The sequence below is a fragment of the Aspergillus melleus genome (genome assembly GCF_016097325.1).
Source record: "Aspergillus melleus strain CBS 546.65 chromosome Unknown contig5, whole genome shotgun sequence".
Classification (NCBI taxonomy): domain Eukaryota; kingdom Fungi; phylum Ascomycota; class Eurotiomycetes; order Eurotiales; family Aspergillaceae; genus Aspergillus; species Aspergillus melleus.
This window is the reverse complement of record NW_025763374.1, coordinates 3709327-3727364: the sequence shown is the minus strand read 5'-3', so window position 1 is coordinate 3727364 and position 18038 is coordinate 3709327. Positions and strand designations below refer to the sequence as shown.

At 53.3% G+C, this 18038-nt stretch overlaps 7 protein-coding genes across 7 annotated transcripts; 5 read left to right on the top strand and 2 right to left on the bottom strand.

Moving 5' to 3' along the window:
- Positions 1 to 382: 382 nt before the first annotated feature.
- Positions 383 to 3773, top strand: LDX57_009641 (uncharacterized protein; the record flags this gene model as incomplete). The annotated part of the gene is made up of 2 exons (XM_046091375.1): positions 383 to 746; positions 881 to 3773. The coding sequence occupies exons 1-2, from the start codon at positions 502 to 504 to the stop codon at positions 3771 to 3773; spliced, it is 3138 nt and encodes a 1045-aa protein (XP_045947352.1). The 5' UTR covers positions 383 to 501.
- Positions 3774 to 3971: 198 nt separating this feature from the next.
- Positions 3972 to 5348, bottom strand: LDX57_009640 (branched-chain amino acid aminotransferase). Its single transcript, XM_046091374.1, has one exon. The coding sequence runs from the start codon at positions 5004 to 5006 to the stop codon at positions 4062 to 4064; it is 945 nt and encodes a 314-aa protein (XP_045947351.1). The 5' UTR covers positions 5007 to 5348; the 3' UTR covers positions 3972 to 4061.
- Positions 5349 to 8218, top strand: PHR1 (deoxyribodipyrimidine photo-lyase PHR1). The gene is made up of 3 exons (XM_046091373.1): positions 5349 to 5600; positions 5670 to 7501; positions 7573 to 8218. Exons 2-3 carry the CDS (start codon positions 6195 to 6197, stop codon positions 8111 to 8113), a joined length of 1848 nt encoding a protein of 615 aa, XP_045947350.1. The 5' UTR covers positions 5349 to 5600; positions 5670 to 6194; the 3' UTR covers positions 8114 to 8218.
- Positions 8219 to 8800: 582 nt separating this feature from the next.
- LDX57_009638 (uncharacterized protein) lies at positions 8801 to 11360 on the top strand (the record flags this gene model as incomplete). Its single annotated transcript, XM_046091372.1, has 2 exons — positions 8801 to 10032; positions 10088 to 11360. The coding sequence occupies 2 exons, from the start codon at positions 8801 to 8803 to the stop codon at positions 11358 to 11360; spliced, it is 2505 nt and encodes an 834-aa protein (XP_045947349.1).
- A 1705-nt stretch (positions 11361 to 13065) lies between these two features.
- On the top strand, positions 13066 to 13383 carry LDX57_009637 (uncharacterized protein; the record flags this gene model as incomplete). Its single annotated transcript, XM_046091371.1, has 1 exon — positions 13066 to 13383. The coding sequence occupies one exon, from the start codon at positions 13066 to 13068 to the stop codon at positions 13381 to 13383; it is 318 nt and encodes a 105-aa protein (XP_045947348.1).
- Positions 13384 to 13496: 113 nt separating this feature from the next.
- On the top strand, positions 13497 to 13877 carry LDX57_009636 (uncharacterized protein; the record flags this gene model as incomplete). Its single annotated transcript, XM_046091370.1, has 1 exon — positions 13497 to 13877. One exon carries the CDS (start codon positions 13497 to 13499, stop codon positions 13875 to 13877), a length of 381 nt encoding a protein of 126 aa, XP_045947347.1.
- A 613-nt stretch (positions 13878 to 14490) lies between these two features.
- On the bottom strand, positions 14491 to 16587 carry LDX57_009635 (Zn(II)2Cys6 transcription factor domain-containing protein; the record flags this gene model as incomplete). The annotated part of the gene is made up of 5 exons (XM_046091369.1): positions 14491 to 15231; positions 15287 to 15421; positions 15471 to 15844; positions 15956 to 16307; positions 16456 to 16587. The coding sequence occupies 5 exons, from the start codon at positions 16585 to 16587 to the stop codon at positions 14491 to 14493; spliced, it is 1734 nt and encodes a 577-aa protein (XP_045947346.1).
- Positions 16588 to 18038: the final 1451 nt, after the last annotated feature.

Genomic DNA, 18038 nt, shown 5'->3' with positions numbered 1-18038 from the left:
AATCTTGGATCCATGGATCTGGGGGCTGCCAATTGGTATCTTAATTTCTTAAACCGCCTGCCGGTCGAGACTCGGGAATCGACAGGTCAAACAACGCCAAAATCGGCCGAAGTGGGTCCAGAACCCCTGGCGGTGAAAACGCGTGCTTCCGCGTCGCTGCCGACCAATGGTTCCCCATCTCTTGCTTTCTCTTCACCCGGCAGAATTGACAGGTCTTCACGAGGACTGTCGACCTTTTGGGGGTTATGATTCACTACTGTCGTCCGATTGCTTTATGTCACTCCTCCCGTTGACCCTTCAATTCACTACTTATCCCCCAACCAGGGCCCCCTTCGGCTCTCACTTTCTTTCGCGCGCATCCTCCCCTCACTTCTTCTCTTCCTTCCCCTCCACCACGACCTTTCTCTTCTCCGTCAATCACTTGATGTTTGGTCCTTGTTGACCTGATGATATCTCGTTTCACTAAAACCTTTTGAAAATTGATCTTTCGCTATTGTAAACATGGTTTTTCTACGTCTCACTGTCAAGGTCTATCCCCGCGACCAACTCTACTCCTCTTCCCCCCATTCCTTCCGGTCGATGCCCGATGACCGTGATCGTGATAAATCTAGTCGGAGCTCTTCAACGCCAGAGGGTGGGAAACCAGCCAGATTCATGCTGGTCCTCGAACAACCAGAGGAAATAACATTGGGTGAGCTTTCTAGTATGATCCGAGAGAGATGGAAGAAGCTCAGACCTGGTGCGGAGTAAGTAAAAGCTGGACTTACCCCCTCCCTCCTGCCATCTTTCCTTTTCCTGTCGGTCCTCAATCGCTCGGTGGCGTAACTACTTGTCACCGAGTGTAAGTTTGATTTAATCGCTAACGAATACGATGCGTTAGTCCCCTGGAAATCAAGAAATTGTTGGACGATTCTCACGATTCGGATGATCTCGATGTGGATATGACTGTTGCCGACGTTTTTGTTGACTACGGCCGAGCTCGCGCAGATGGGAGTGACCAGCGCGGCACCGTGCGGGTCATCCAAAAGCCAGCCCCTTATACCCCCGTACGATTTTCGTCGGTGACTCAGGACTGGGACGGCGCGGCGAATCAGTTTGAGCGCCCGTTCAGAATCAAGGAGGCGATGGCTGGTAAACATTCAACTATTGTCGAAGAACCGCAGCGAACCCCGGAATCCGACCCCCACAATTACGGTTGGCGTGCATCGTCTGTCCACGACCAGGGTCGTGCCATGGAAGGCCCTCTGCCATCCACAGAGACAGAGGAAATCCCAGGATCTCCCCAAGAGTGGGCTGGCAAGTCTCTTCTCGATGAGGTCAGTGTACCGGCTCGTCGTGGAAGCACGGTGGCGCCAACCCCCCAGCACAAGCGCATGGAAAGTCAAGAATTGGGTGATTGGCCTCCCGCATGCCCAGTCCCAACCCACCGGGGACAACAAGCAATTGCCTTTCCCGGATTCACAGAAGCTGAAGCGCTTTCGAACGAACCCCTCTTGGAATTGCCGGAGGAATCTTATGATGAACAAGGATCGGAGTCACCATCCACCACAGACAAAGATTCATCCCACTCAGGGCGTTGTATCGAGTTAAACCCGGTCAAGGAAGCATTTCAGACCAACCAGACGAGCGCATTAGTCCATGGGCAAGTCGAGGGGAAAGATGAGGAAGAAGCACAGGAAGAAGCACAGGAAGAAGGCGAAGAAGAAGGCGAAGAAGAAGGCGAAGAAGAAGGCGAAGAAGAAGGCGAGGAAGAAGGCGAGGAAGGAGATGAGGAAGAAGGAGTGGAAGAGGAGGTGGAAGAAAACGACGAAGAAGACAATGATCAAGACGACGATCAAGACGATGACCAAGGCTCCATCGATATTCAGTCTCGTGAAGAAACTGGAGTCCAACAAATTTTGAACCAGCCACACGAACATCGCGACGGGGACGGTGATATTACCATGATCAGCAGTGCTTCAAAGGAAAATCAAGATCCCGCCGGACCCTTCCGTGGCGACGATGAAGATCTGGAGTCCAAAGATTCGGCAGATGTCGAATGTCTCGTTTATTCTTCCAAAGTGTTGGGCAAGAGGAAAAAAAGCCAGGAAGATCACGAGCCAAACAAGGAGCCGCGCCTGGGCCAATTCGGTAGCCATCCTGCTTCGTCAATGAAACCAAACCGACCGAAAACCGACTTCGAGAAACCCGGAACTCCCGTATCTAGTCCGTCGACATCGCGAAAGAGAGAGAGAATTCCGTCCTTTTCCAGACTTCCTCGTCGCCAGAGCTGTTCCGAGGGACCAGAACATCCCCGACAAGGTCTAGGGCTCGGCATTACTAGAAGTCCACCCAAAAATCAACCACTGGTTCATGATCTATCCCACGATCCTGTGCGGTCTGGTGATAGCACACCTTCGAGCAGTGCGTTTATGCCCCGCTGGGGCTCGAAGTTCCAGACTCACTCAACTCCCATGAATGCACCGTCCCCCAAGCAAGTAGACAAGGGCCAAAGGCTGCATTCGGCGCTTCGCAAGGGAATTCCAGCAAACAGGTCGCCTGAATGCCGGTCGGTCTCTTTTGTAGACGAGGATGTTTCAATCGTCAACTCTAGCTCCACACCAGAGTCGGCTACTGAGAATATTGCGAAACCGATTACCAGTTCTTCATCGGATAGAAGACAGTCGGGGCACGGCTCTATGGTGTACCCTCCTAATCTGTCGGCCGAAGACATTGAAAGGACCGAAAAGGAGGCCGAAGAACAAATTTCTAGGAACATAAGAGAAAGGGAGCAACTTGAGGAACTCAAGAGGAGGTTCAAAGCGGCCGAGCAACATTATGTAGGTAAACGTCGAAACATGATAAACGAAGTCGAAAAGCTCTTGGGTTCAATCGAAAAGAACCAGAAAACGGACGGGAGGAAGGCTAGAACTGCCGCGAAGAAAATTACTGCCTTATGCGAAGCATACCTACTCGATATCGAGCAGGAAATGTCCCACTATGATAAGGGAAACACAACCTTGAATCCCGCGACGCCTGAAACTATATGCCATGAAGACCCACCTGCATCGAAGAACACAACGCCTCATTCACAGCCTCGAGTCGCTAGTAGTACATCCAAAGCTGCAACCCCGGAATTTTTCGCCAGACCTCGCCGTGCGCAGGCAAATGAACAAGCGACGGTGACGAACGAGCCGGTTCTGCCCCCGGTACAAAAACCATTGTGTCGAACCGGTACAACAAGCACGTCTACTACCACCACAGTCAACCGTTCGGTCCCCAAACAATCTTCTCCTGATGACCCATTTGTCGTTTCGTCAGAAATTGAGCCCGATGCTTTGCCTGAAAAAGAGGGCTCTGTGGATGATGACCAATCCCCACCAAAAAAGGAAGGTGCGTCTCAATGTGGCAATGTTGCAATTGTTAAAGCCCGCACCAAAACATCGGCAACGCCGTCTCAGGTTGCGTCAGTGATGTGGCCCCAACAGCCATGTAGCTCGCAAAAACGGCGCACTATGCAGGACATAAAGGCGATGCAGGCGATGCAGGCGAGGGAGCAACAGGAAAAATCACGGCCGAAACCGGTGAATGCCTGGCGTCAGAGTGAAAGCGAGTCGTCGAGTAGCTCGTCGGATAGCGATAACAGCAGCGATGGTGGAAAAAGTGATTCTGACGATAATGAGATTCCGGATAGCGATGACAACAGCTGCGAAAATGGACAAGGTGATTCTGGCAATGGTGATATTGCGGCGAGTGGCCAGGTGAGAAAGCTCAGGGCTGCCAAACGCCGGTAGTTGATATTGCGCACCTTTCGGTTTACATTTGAAGTGCGTCCCTTAATGGTCTTATCTACCGGGATTCTCACATGCACTATGTCATGACCGCCACTGGTTACATTAGACCTGATTGACAGACACTACCATGTACTTTCGGAGCATCTCGTGGGTTTGACAGATGTAATTCATTGGTCTTGCTAGCAAAATCACGAAGATTAATGGAAGATTTAACATGCTAAATTCCTATTTTTTCATCGTATATTGGTATCTGAATTCTTTCGTCCTGGCTCTTTAATTTACCTTACCTTACTCTCTTCCCTCCAGCCAATCCTGCGGCGGCTTCTGCACCGTCAAGTTCCAGCCGAGCTGATCCTCAAGCTTGCCAGCCTGAACGCCCTTGAGTGCCTGCAGCAATTTCACGCAGGTATCGCCTCCGCTCTGGCCATCCGTGCCGCACTCGAAGGTAAACTTATCGTTGCGCGAGCGCATCGTGATGCTCCGGATCGGCACCAAGGCGGCCGCCGTTCCAGCCGCAACCACCTCACTGAACTCTTTAATCTCCTCGTAGGCGATGCGACGCTTCTCAACAGCAAAGCCAAACATCCGCCGACCCAGCTCACATACTGACTCGGCAGTCACAGAATCGATCACATTCTTGCTGTCAGGCTGAACCAGGGTCACGGTACCCGAGGCGGGATCTTTTCGCACCCCTATGAAGGCCGAGGTAGAGAACTCGTCGATTTCCGATCGCGTGCGGCTGTCCAGATGCAAGGTGATTCCAAATCCTTCCGCTGCCGCGCGGCCACTGTGTCGCAACACCGGGGCATAGTTCCCGCCAACCTTGGCGGACCCCGTGCCCTCAGGTGCAGCACGATCGAAATCTTCGAGAATAAGGCCATCGACGGCGTGAACCCCATGGTACACGCCGGTGGGCATGACGAACACCACGAAGGTGTACTCGTCCGGCGGGCTGAGGCCCAGTTGCGCCGACGATCCGAACAGCAAGGGGCGAATGTACATCGCAGCCCCGGTTTCATGCGGAGGCACGAACTCGGCGTTGGCGCCCACGGCCAGCGTCACGCACTGCACGAATAGGTCCTCGGGTACGGGCGGCATGGACACAAACTCGGCGGAGTGGCGCATGCGCCGGGCATTGCGGTCGGGACGGAAAATGGAGATGGATCCGTCCGCGTGTCGAAAGGCCTTCAGACCCTCGTAGGCCTGTTGGCCGTAGTTCAGGGCCGGGGCCATTCCGTGGATAGGAAGATGGGGAGATCGGACGAACTTGGGAGCGGTCCATTGGTTGCCGTTGCTACGGGAGAAGTGGCATTCCACATGCCCGTTCACTCAAACACGACCGAAGTCAGCTAGTGCCGTGATAGCAGAGACGATCGCTTGAATTCTGACTTACCTTCCCGGACCTTGAAACCCACGTTGGACCAGTCGATCGCATTGGTGGGGGCCGGAGGGAAGTCGGGAGATGCCATTGAGAAGACGTTCGGTAGAATGAGACGACAGGTGGAACGGAGGGAGGTGATTGAAAGCGAAAGGAATGCAGTTGTAGAACAAGGTCAGACTGGACTAGAATATGAAGAAGGTGCCGAAGTGTAGAAAAGATGATGGATTAATTTCCCGAGGGGGCATGACGCACGGGATGCGCTAAGCCGAACGGAGTGAGTCACCGACTGGACTTCTCCCGCCGTCTCTTGGCGCCTCTCATCTCTCAACAACATTTCATCAACAGCGCAATTCACTCATAGACAGAGAAGTCCGGCCGGAAGTATGATACCAGATAGAAAAGATGGTGTGGACTCCGGCTGGTGGATGAGCCTAGTGGGCTGGAAGGTACCGATGCATTGCCCTATCACATCGAATGCGTTATACCAGCTGATGCCGGCACATGCCATGAAGTAGACGAGAGGGTACGAGGGCGGCTTTGATCATTGTTGACAAATACGATTGAGCCATTGAGGAATCAATTGCTGGAGGACACGATCAGGCATGTTCTTTCGTGGTTGGAGCAGGAGTTTGTGATCGCGAGACGCCCAGCAGAGTCAGACCGGCATTGAGATACAGATCTACACAAATTGAATGCACCCGAAGTGCTATCCGGCCTAGAGTTCATGGGTAGCACTATTTGCGACGAGCATCTACGCCGTAATATACCCTTTGATTCGCTGACCATATGAGGCTGATTGTCGATCAAAGAAGAGTGACGATACAGCCCAAAAGATCGTGCGCACCATCCTGATTCCTGAATGATTCCCCCAGTCGCCATCTCCACCTCCGATCGGGTGCTGACGTCACGCATCAATGTCGATCCCGATCGAATCGATGCAGCCAGGAATGTTACTGCATACACTCCCCACTTCGCTTCAAGTGCCTTGATCTGGGCCCTCACAGTATATCAGTAGTAAAGTCCCTTCGCCCCCCTTCGGCATGTTTACCCGCCCCCAATCCTTCCCGAAGCTGATTATTCTAGATCGACGGGCTCTCTGCTCACTCTTTCGTCGTACGCTGAGTATCATGCCTCCTCAGAAACGCAAAGCCACGAATGATTCCGCGAGCACCGGAGATGCCAATAGCGCATCTCCGGCCGCGAAACGCGGCAAGCCGGATCTGACGCATCCTCATCCCCACGCTCAACAGACAGAAGACTTTGGCATTGTGCTGCGCGACTTCTATCCACCCGAGATGAACAACGAGCGCTGCGCCGCCTACAATAATGGCACGCTAGAGCGCCCGATTGAGACTTTGCAAAAGGCATATGAGGAGACGCAGGAGGAGCGGCAAGCCATCCAGCCCGGTAGGGCCGTCGTACACTGGTTCAAATCAGATCTCAGATTGCATGACAACCGCGCGCTACAGATGGCCTACCAGGTGGCGCGCGAGCATGACATCCCGCTCCTGGCACTCTACATCTTGTCACCAGAGGATTTGACTGCGCACCTGGCCAGCCCAGCACGGGTGGATCTAACCATCCGCACACTGGGTCAACTTCAGCGAGATCTGGGTGAGCTGGACATCCCCCTCTATATTGAGACTCACCAGAAACGCAGTGGGATACCCCAGCGTATCCTCGGATTGTGTCAGGAATGGGGTTCCAATCACCTATTCGCCAACCTCGAGTACGAGGTAGACGAACTGCGCCGCGAGGCCACTCTGATCCGACTTGGGGCTCAAAATGGCCTCAAAGTCGAGGCAGCCCATGATAGCTGCGTCGTCACCCCCGGTCAGCTCGCAAGTCAACAGGGGAAGCAGTACGCGGTGTACACGCCATGGTATCGCTCATGGGTCGCCTTCTTGAAGAACAATCCCGAGTACCTAGAGGTGGTCGAGGAGCCCGGCGCCAATCCGGGAGACGCTCGCAAGCATTACCAATCATTGTTTAACTGCGAGTTGCCTTCTGCACCGGATGACAAACGACTCTCTGACGAACAGCGAAAACACTTGCGTCAATTATATCCAGAAGGCGAGCACGAGGCACTCCGCCGACTGGAAGCGTTCCTTGATGAGAAAGTCCGGCATTATGACGATGGAAGAAGCATCCCGGCGCAACAAAATACGTCCGTCCTCAGCCCGTACTTCGCATCCGGATCTCTCAGCGCTCGAACTGCGGTCGTGAAAGCACGCCAATCCAACAAAAGCCAACTAGATCGCAATGATCCCGGGACCATGGTCTGGATCAGCGAAGTGGCCTGGCGTGACTTCTATAAACATGTCCTTGTCCATTGGCCATTCATCTGGTTCGTTGCTCTCGTTCCCTTCTTCCTTCCCCATCAACCACCCTTTCATTGCCCCTGACTTATTGTACCAGTATGAACAAATGTTTTAAGCCCGAATTCACCAATATCGAGTGGGAATACGATGCCGACCACTTTGAGGCGTGGTGTCAAGGAAAGACTGGCTTCCCTATCGTTGACGCAGCTATGCGGCAGCTGAAACATGACGCTTGGATGCATAACCGATCACGCATGGTAGTATCCTCGTTTCTTTCCAAAGATCTGATGATTGACTGGCGACGCGGCGAACGGTACTTCATGGAGAATTTAATCGACGGCGATTTTGCCTCCAACCACGGCGGCTGGGGATTCGGATCCAGCACAGGAGTCGACCCGCAGCCTTACTTCCGTATCTTCAACCCGTTGCGACAAAGCGAACGATTTGACGCGGACGGTGCTTATATCCGTCAATGGGTCCCAGAGTTGCGCGACGTCGAAGGTGCCGCCATCCACGAGCCTTATAATCGGGGTGCAGGCAAGATCGCACAACAGAACAACTACCCGCGGCCCATTGTCGATCATGCCACGAGTCGAGATAGAGCGTTGGAACGGTACAAAAAGGCAACCCAGGGCTAGAGAGGCCTTGTCAGCCGTCGGCATTGAACACACAACTGCTGACTAGGTGGAGTTCTTCATAGATAGAGTGGCTACTCAGGATCTTATATATACTGTTGAAAATCATGGATTACAGTAAAGGAAAAAAGTACTGTCTACCTAGTCTGTAGCTAGTGGCGATCGAGCTCCTTCCCTGCATGAGCGACCAGGATGCTACTTGGGGGAGGGCCGGAGGGGACCTCAGGCCGATGCATCATTCCGATGGCTACGCTCCCAGTCCCATTCTCCTGGAATATTCGACACTGTCCAAGTCGTTGGACGCCTGTACAGACGAAGCGGATTGTAGTTTTTTGCCTCGCAATCGCATGACTAATTTTAGCGTGCGGAGAAAGTTTGGCGGCTTTTCCCCGCGATTCCTTCCTTCCCTTCTTTCTCTGCTCTTCCTTCTTGTCTCTCTCTCTTTCTCTCTCTCTCTCTCGTGCGCACCTTTCGCCCTTCCTCATCCATCTCGTCAGCTTCATTTGTTCATCCCACGCGGCGCTTCTCAGTAGGTCCTTCATTTCTCTACCATACTTCTTCCCCCTCTGCATTGTTGGTGCTGACTGACTCCCGTCCTAGTCAACAACCTTCCTCGATACTCTGCAGGCCCTCCCCCCTTCGTCATACGCACCTTCCTACCTTTGCCCAGATTACCAATGTCGACGTGAAATGGATTCAGCCCAGTCGGCGGAGGTACCGTCAGGCAGTGCCCCGGGGACCTCCGACGACCCGCCCAACGGCCCTGCTAAACGTCGGTGGAGGCGCAACCGCATTGCCTGCGACTCTTGCCATGCCCGTCGCGTGCGGTGCGACCGCGCTTTTCCCTGTTCCCGCTGCCTACGCAGTGATATTCACTGCGAGTTTACCCGGGAACGTCGCAAGCGAGGCCGCATCGCTCGCGCACGCCAAACCGATCCTGCCGATGCCATTGACAAGCCCTCCGCCAAGCCTCCAACCCGTCCCGAAGCAGCTCCCGAACTCGCTGCTACAACGCCCCTACCCAATGCTTCCCCACCTTCCAGCGTCCAACATCGATCGCCAGTGACCAATGACCTGACCGCATCCGCCCCCAGTGTCGATGAACGCCGGTCGCAAGCCGATACTTCTGTGCCACACCGGCGGTCCGGGCCCAGTCTTGGGGCCAACGCGACGGAGGAGTGGCTATCCGCCGCACATGTATCGCCTAGCTCATACGATATTCTGGGAGGTGCTGGGGTGCATGAGGGCCCGTTCCCGCGCATGTTCGATTTATGGAATGGGGTCGACCTGACAGACTACAATGGAAATACGCCTCAGGGCGGGAAAGCCGCGGGCCTGCCTCCAACTCCCGGAGTGTCATCAACCGCACTGAAGTATCCCGTGTTGGAACCCCTGATGCCTTTCCTCGATGCGAACCTGCCCCGGCGGCTAGTGTTTGACTTGTTGGAGTTGTATTTCACAAGCGCTTTCTCCACCCACATGCATCCTGTATGCCACCACATCCATTGCTACGTCCTGCGCAAGGCATCCTTTCTATGTCGAGACTATCCCCGTCCCAGCAGCCCCGCTTTGTTGGCGAGCATGCTGTGGGTCGCTGCGTTGGACGATCGGGCCTTTGCACTGCCCATCTCCCCACCCCAGCGAAAGAAGATTTGCCAATTCCTTTGCGCTCTTACCATTCGGTTGCTGCGACCGTTGATACATGTATCATTCAAAGAGCAGGGAGGCTCTCCCGCCAATGACCCGACGTATGCTCCGGTGGGCCAGGAATGTCCTCCTACCACGGTCCATCATCCCTTTGAAGGAGGAGGGGACGATCGAGGCTTAGTCGGACCTGCGGGTTCTCTAGACGACGTGATCACTTATATTCACGTAGCCTCGATTATCTCGTCTAGCGAGCAAAAGGCGGCCAGTATGCGATGGTTGGTTTGGACTATCCCGTCAATTTCCAGGTAAATTGCTGACCGGCTTACACAGGTGGCATGCGGCATTTACTCTGGCAAGAGAGCTGAAATTGAACCAGGAGATCGAGGTGATGCCGCACGTCGATGGCCAGACAGAAGGCTCCAGCCCGTCGTTTGATTACTCGTTACCCGGATGGAATGGAGTGGACACGGGGCCCTTGTTCGATTACTCTAACCCGGCTCGGCCGAGTCTTAATTGCGTATGCGACCGTGGTCGTGATGCGCACGGCACAATTACCGAGGAACATCGTGAAGAACGGCGCAGGACGTGGTGGCTGCTGTACATTATGGACCGGCATCTCGCCCTATGCTACAACCGGCCCCTGGCCCTATTGGATGCCGAAAGCGAGGATCTCCTCCTACCGCTGGATGAAAGCTCGTGGCAGGCTGGCAATATACACAGTAACAGTCCTAAGCCTGACGGGCCCCAGTGTCTGCTCTCTGGGGATAAGAACAAACGACGAGTGTTCCCTAATTTCATCTGCCATGATCACTCGATCTTTGGATTTTTCTTACCCCTGATGACCATCACGGGTGAATTGATTGACTTGAACCAGACGCGCAATCATCCCATGCTCGGCGTGCGCCTTCTGGGGAAGGATGTTTGGGAAGTGCAGGTGAGCGAGGTTTTGCGTCAACTGGAAATCTACAAGGCTAGCCTCACGACCTTCGCGGCCACCACCTCGGAGCCAGAGGCGTCGTTATCTTCAACCTTCCCTCCTTCTAAATCAGATCCACCGCCTGCCACCGAACCCAGCCTTTCTCAGGCGTACTCCTGGCATACGCAGACAGTCGTCTCCTATGCATCCTATCTGGTACACGTCCTCCATATTCTCCTGGTGGGTAAATGGGACCCAGTCTCCCTTATCGAAGACAAAGACTTCTGGACATCCTCTCCGGCTTTTGCCTCAACCATCTCCCACGCCCTCGACGCGGCGGACTCCGTTGATCAGATCCTCCGTTTCGACCCGGACATCAGCTTCATGCCGTACTTTTTCGGCATTCAACTGCTGCAGGGAAGCTTCCTTCTCCTGCTAATTGTGGAACGGCTACAGAAAGAAGCCGGCGAAGGCATCCTCAACGCGTGCGAGGTAATGATTCGTGCCACCGAATCTTGCGTCGTTACCCTTAACACCGAATACCAGCGCAACTTCCGTCAGGTCATGCGCAGTGCCGTCGCCCAAGCGCGGGGGCGTCCTGTGAATCATAGCGAAATTCGCCACCGACGCAAAGCCGTCTTGGCCCTCTATCGATGGACACGCAAAGGCACTGGGCTGGCATTATAAGGGTGTATAATCCTCTTTTGGCTGGTGATCATGACCTTTCTTCCGCTTGCTTCGCTGTGCTTCCATTCTCTACTCTTTGTGTTTCTGGGAATCACTATTTTGCTTCTAAGGACATACTACAGGGACTGCCGAAGTGTTCTTTGGCTGCTGACCTGGTAAATATTTGATGTGCCCGGGGGGCTACGAAATGGGTGATATGTATATAATTATCTGTACAATGTGACTGTGTGTGGTTAGACCTGGACTTCATTCGGATCTTGTCATTAGCTCATTAGCGTGTTTAGTCTGCGCATTGTCCAGGGATCGTTACCGTCTGCAGTTCAGAATGCAGGGGTTAAACCCAGTAGGCACACATGCTTTTCCCTCGGCGGCAAATGCGCGTGCAGAGCCGGACGTGAGTTTAGCGGATCATGTACCGGTTCTGTTGGGGCTAGTCGTTCCCTTCAGGGGAATTGTTGTAGACACATGGGAAGGCTGCATACGCACAAAGAAGGGATCGTCTGTCTGAGAAAACTGCTAATGAGTGCCGTTTGGCCCGAGGGCTGGGCAGACCACGAAGGAATCCGTACTCCGTGTACTTCGGATATTTAAATCTCTACTGAGTAGGTAGTTAGTTATAATAGCTGCTGAATGGCAAAAGGTCAGTCTACCTCGTAATAAAGTTTGACTCCACCTCACGCACTGACGAGCTGCTAGCTTGGTCAGCTCTTGCTCCGTGCTGTTCATTCGACCGACTAGTTACTCTGTTGTACGGAGTCGACAGGCGCCCGTTGGTAAGATCGGCAATGGTAGACTCATCCCATCTCTTGCTGAGACCGTCTTGAACTCTTCATCGGTCGGTGGGATCTCTCCTCGACACCGTGCAATTCCATCCGACAATGGGAATATTTTGTCAATGTCGAGGGCGTTATTTAGTAGCCCGAAGAAGCCAGCGAGCCCGACCAGAAGTGAGTGACCGGCCCCATCCTGCATGGAATCAATGCGGCGGTGGCAAACCAAGGACGGTATAGCAATGTTCCCCAGATAAATTGATTCAGCCGGGGTAGTCAAACGGTTCGTCAAATCGGCAGGAAACCCGTGAATTACCCCAGACCGTCGAGACGGCCGGGCCGAGACCGGTTGACGAGTCGGTTAATTTGGCCAACCGAGCGGAGATTTTCAGGGGAATCCGGGGAAACGAAGCACGCTCGGTTAAATTGCTGCAGCTTCTCCTCTCCACATGCTCATCATACGGTCAGTTACTGAGAGATTTCTGTCCAGAAAGTGCATGGCTCCCATTTTGCCGATGGGCCCAGGCGTCGCGACAATGTCGGTTCTTTTGCCTCCTGCCATGCGTTGGGTAACATGTGCGAAGCAAGTCACTTGCCTGTTTCAGGATTCGGCGGAGAGGCGAAAAGAGATAAATGTGTTTGGTTCCCCGGACTCTTTTCTCCCCAACGTTGCTTGATTCCTATCCTCAGATCTGCATCTCCGTGGTTTCTCGATTCCCGACGGTGAGACAGGAGTCGCCAGTTGCTTGAGAACAAACACTCCGCCCCAAGACCTTCCATCTTTTGATAATTGAGGTCGCCCTGACTGCGCTTTCGTCTGGGCACCGAGCCAAGTACTATCATCCTGAAGTGTCATGAACACTGTCTGGTGACTCTCAGATCTCTGTTCGTTGAAATCGCATTGCTGTGCCAACTGAAAGTTCATCTGCTCCAACATGGCTGATAGCACTCTTCCGTTTGATTTCCCTACGTGGTCGTTGGATGCGCTGGACGCTCCGCACGCCCTCAGCCTGGAGACTGGCTTCATGAACGAGGACGAGCTGCAGCGATATCAACTTCCCAACCCTGGATACGACGAAATAGCGGCGCAGCATTTTATGGGCAGTGGCCCGGGACCGGCAAAAGTGGAGCAGCAGATGTCGGCAAAGACGGACAGTTTCTACGACCCGCTGACCGACTACGCGCCGGCGGACGCGGATAATTTTCCTATGTACGTTTTAGTTGGTCATCATGCAAGTGGCACAAAGGACTGAACTGACCAAGGCATTTTAGATTCCCACAGTTCTACCACTTGTCCAAGGATCCTCTCTCGCTCGATGACTTGTTGCGATCCACCTCGCAGGTGGCCACCGAACGAGCCCTCTACATGAACAACGCCGCGCTACCGCAACATCCCATACCCGTTTCGCCCTCATCTCTCTTAGATCCCGGCGCTTCGCCCGATACTAGTCATGGATCGTATAGTGCAAGCGACGATGGTTGGGAATGTCATGCACAGATGATGGACCTGCCCGAAGCATTTGCGCCAGCTGGCGCCAGTGATGAGGACGAAGGCCTGACTGCGCTGGAAATGCCCGACGGCAGCACACGCTTCACGGCTAATTGGCTGCCGGTGGATCCGCAAGGTGGATTCACCATCGGCTCGCCCGAAAAACCTCGTTCGGCCGCCGGTGCGGGCAATCTCTTCGACCTCGAGTTCATGAACTACCGCAAGGAGGCCTTCATCATTGCCGACAGTGGCGTGTGATCGTGCCATCACTGCGATTTAGAAATTCAATTGAAAACCAAGGGGTCGGTCCATAGGCTTTGCCCGGGGCAGTCGCGACCCCCCGACTGCGACACAGGCCACTGACACCCCCTTCCCCTTAAGGAACCGTTGGTGACGGCATGACATTGGTCTGTGCCGACGATACAACCGACCTAATGAAATGATATCGAACCCACGCCTCATCGAGGCGGAACTACGATAATGGTCGATCGACACATATGACCGCGCCAAGGGACGATTAGCGCTGCTGCGCAGGCGAACCGTCCGTAAGCAGCGAGTCTGATCATTTCTTTAGTCCGTATATATTGCATGATCCCCAAACCTGTGATCATCCAAGAGATATTAACTGAACTATTCATGAGTGTGGACTTTTTCCAAAATAAAAAAGCAATATATAATTAAAGGGCTCGTCCGGCTCCCTATCTCAAAATACCCAAGAGCCTTGTAAGCGGAAGACGCCTGCATCCGATTTATCAAGCCCAGATCCGACACCAATGCCAAGATCGCTAGATATAAAAGACCTAACCCCCTCAACATGACATTATATCAAGGAAAAAGTGATGGAGGTCAGATCAAAGTCCGGAGCACGCCATCATTTGTGCTCAGGCTTGACGGCAGATGAGGTGCACTGGTTCGAGAATACTGGAAATTCCAACTTCTTGCCGATGTATTGGAAGACTTCGACCAGGAACTCCTTCTCAATCATGCCATCTGCAAACGCATCTAGTGCCGTCCGTAACACAAACATGATACGCGATACAAGACAGCCCGGGATATTCTGGATGTAAAACTTCATGCTGCGACAGATATTGCAGGCAAATTGGTATCGTTCCTGTGGCCCAATCACACTGACTAGACCGCTGTCTGTGGCAGAGATAATCAAGCAAAACGCCCAATAGAAGCACATCGAAGTAGCAAGCAGGATATCGGGGTACTGTAGGATTTTGGCCGTCGTGGTATGCATCGTGCTGGGATTGCGGCACCTAAATACTGGGAAACCGTCCGCGGTCTCATCATCTAGTTCCTCGCTGGGTGCTCCAAGTGGATAAGTGTCCGCACACATCGTCTTCCATGCATTCAAACGAGTCTGGAGCTCGCCAGCCTGTTCCCATATCGAAGATTGCATCGCCACCAGCTGACTCGGGGCCGTTGTTCCTTCTTGTAACCGGTTCATGAACTCGTCAATTCGATGAAGATATCCGGGAATATCGACAGCTATATCCAAGAGCCGATGTAGGATATCTTTTGGCGCGACATCACCCGGCCATGGGACGCTCAGCCATTCTTTAGATGCCATGAAAGTTGGCTTTCGATGCACCAGGGCGGCGGTAACCTGGTAGCATGAGCAACTGGCCTGGTCATCAACATCGCCCGAGATATCTACCTACCCAGTAGAGTCGCAAATCGACGAAGAGCGACCGTTCGATTCCATAGCGATGCCGATAGGGAGTTCGCGTGCGAAGAAGCTCGAGGCCTCCAAGCTGGTGTCTGAATATTGAATCACTGGAGCTTTGTTTAAAAGCCTAGCTAACGATGAGCATAATCACTGTCAATGGCTGCCAGTCAACGGACCTCTACGATGGTAGCGAGCAGAATAGCAACCAGTACTTCGGTAGAGATGCTCTGCTTTGGATCATATAAGGCATTCTGCAACTGGCGCAGTACCCGAACATACCGCGAGTGCCCAGCAACTTCGACCGATAGATTTCGATCCCTGCGACCGGCAAAGGTGAGCGACGCCGCTTCAAACGCATTGCATATAATGGGCGATAACATTCGCATTTCCGAGGCCTCTCGCAACGCAATAGTCCCACCATACTTCGCGTGATCTTTGGGGCTAAAATTGCCGATCAAGCGTTCGACGAAGAGCTCCATCACCGCGTTGGCTAAAGCTGGATCTGTGAGAAGGTGCTTGGGGTGCGTTAAAGACGAGGCCGTAGCAGATGCTAGAGTGTGGTCAACAATAGTAGAACTGAACCTCCACTTTGTTCACAGCGACGGCATGTGGAGCGGTGGAATGGGCCGGGAAGACAAAGAGCGAAAGGATGTTCGCGTACAGGCTGATTGCGACCCAGAATCACCATCTTTGTCTAAGACTCGAGTCTCCGAGCAGTGATCTGGGGGACTTTCCGCCAGGTCCGGCGCATCCGCGTACTCCAATTCCTCGTCATCCCCGTCGGATCGGATGCTATGTATGCTGCCGCCACTCTCTTCATATTTTATTGGGGGTAGATTCGCAAGACGGCGGGCTTCATCCAGCTGGCGCCGAAGGCTGTCACAGGTTCGCGTGAGGTTTTCGATGAGTGTAGATTGTTGAATGTAATGTCGGTCCTTCTTGCTAGTGCCATATTCGCATTCCGACGGAGTGCCTCGAAGACAGCATGCCCCGCATGGCTTCACCCTGTCGCACTGTGGTGGGATGAGATGGATTAGCCACAGGCAAAGTGCAGTCAGGCGTAAGGGCGACGCCATCGCAGGAGAAAAACGATGCAACGAAACTCTCGCACTCGCCCAATTTGCTGCTTTTGGGCTCTGGCGGTCGGGCAGATTGACGAACCTTGACTTTGCGTTTATGACAATTCAAGCACGAATATGTGGGTCGGATCTTCTTTCGCGCCCCGGACTTAGCTGCGACCGTGAAGCTCGAGGAATCGTTTTGCGGTCGGCCATCCCCGTGATAATTGCCCATGGCTGCAACAATGCCGAGGTGGAACAAGAGAAAGGGGAGGGGGACGAGACAGAGCTCGTGGTATCAAGGGATTGAAGAAGTCAATGATGACAGACGGGAGCTTTGGGGAGGGGAGAAAGAAGTTAAGATGAGCAACAAGTTAATAATTTTGAACCTGCGCAGTATGGAGTAACTAATGGACGGTCAGTTGGTCACTAAAGAAATTGGAGTGCACCGGATTGGGGTTTCGGTCACACTAGGCAAAAGTAGGGGCCATTTATGCACGGTTAGTGGGGGACATCCAGGCAGTTTATTGGGGCAACCATGAGAACAATGACGACTCGATCCTACCCATTGCTTAAACGCTTCCCTCGACGTGATTTGATCCCACGGGTCACTTAAACCCTATGCAAGTTATGTTGCCGACTGTATCTGCCTGCCGTATCCTCTTTGCAAGGGAATGGGGGACTGATCGATGTCGCCGCACCGCCGGCGACACTTGAGGCTGGTGACATGTCATAGGAGTACTGATAAATCCGTCTCCCCACATTTAGTCTAATGGCGCCAGGGGGTTACCCTTTCCTCCTCCCACTGCCATTCTCTTTGCGGGCTGTGATTAGTTGGAGATATAATCTGTCTTCGGATGAATGGCATGTGTCCCTGGGTGTCAGACTTCTGCTGAAATCAAGCCGAGATGAAATCAAGCTCTCAATTTGTGCAATCAATTTCTTTCCAAACCATCTCCAGGGTTTGGGAATAACCGAGAAAGGCGCTCCGACTGAAACATCTGAGGAGCCTGCAGTGATCGGCGAGTTAGCTTCCCGCGTCATCTCGAGATCGCCGTGGCAGTGCTGAATGTGGAAAGCGCTTGAACCCCATACCTTCCTTCCAACCCACCCGTACGAAGGTACTTTCGGTGCTGTCTAGGTAGGTAAGAGGATACAGGTATGGCTTTTCGTGTACTCCGCTTCCGTACTCTGTATCTAGAAGGTGAACGCGGTAAGTGGAATGTGTGACGATGCAGGTTGTCCCATGCTATCCATGCTTCCCTCTGCCGTCCGTATGAGTCGCAATCGAGCTAGAAAATCACACTCCTTGCATTTGCGATATCGGGACAGGAAGGGGAGACTCGCCGGTCTTGGATCCAATGCACCTGTCGTCTAGATAGACAGGTGCCACAAGAGCAGTGCGCGTTGCTGACAGATGGGCCTCGCCAACATCCATGTATGTATCACTCAATTTGGCGAGAGACGGAACGAATGAGTCTGGGCTTTGATTCACCATAAAAGTACGTGCTAGTTATAAGCGATCGTTGGAATTGATTCAGGTTCCGCGAGGGGAAGGTGGCGGGCGTCGTCAAGCAAGTCACGGGCAGGTCACCTGGTCGGCTGCCGATCCTTGCGTTGGACATCGTCCTGCGTCCAGTTTCTTGGATACCTAGATCACGGCTGGGAAGGCGAATTCCGTCGAAT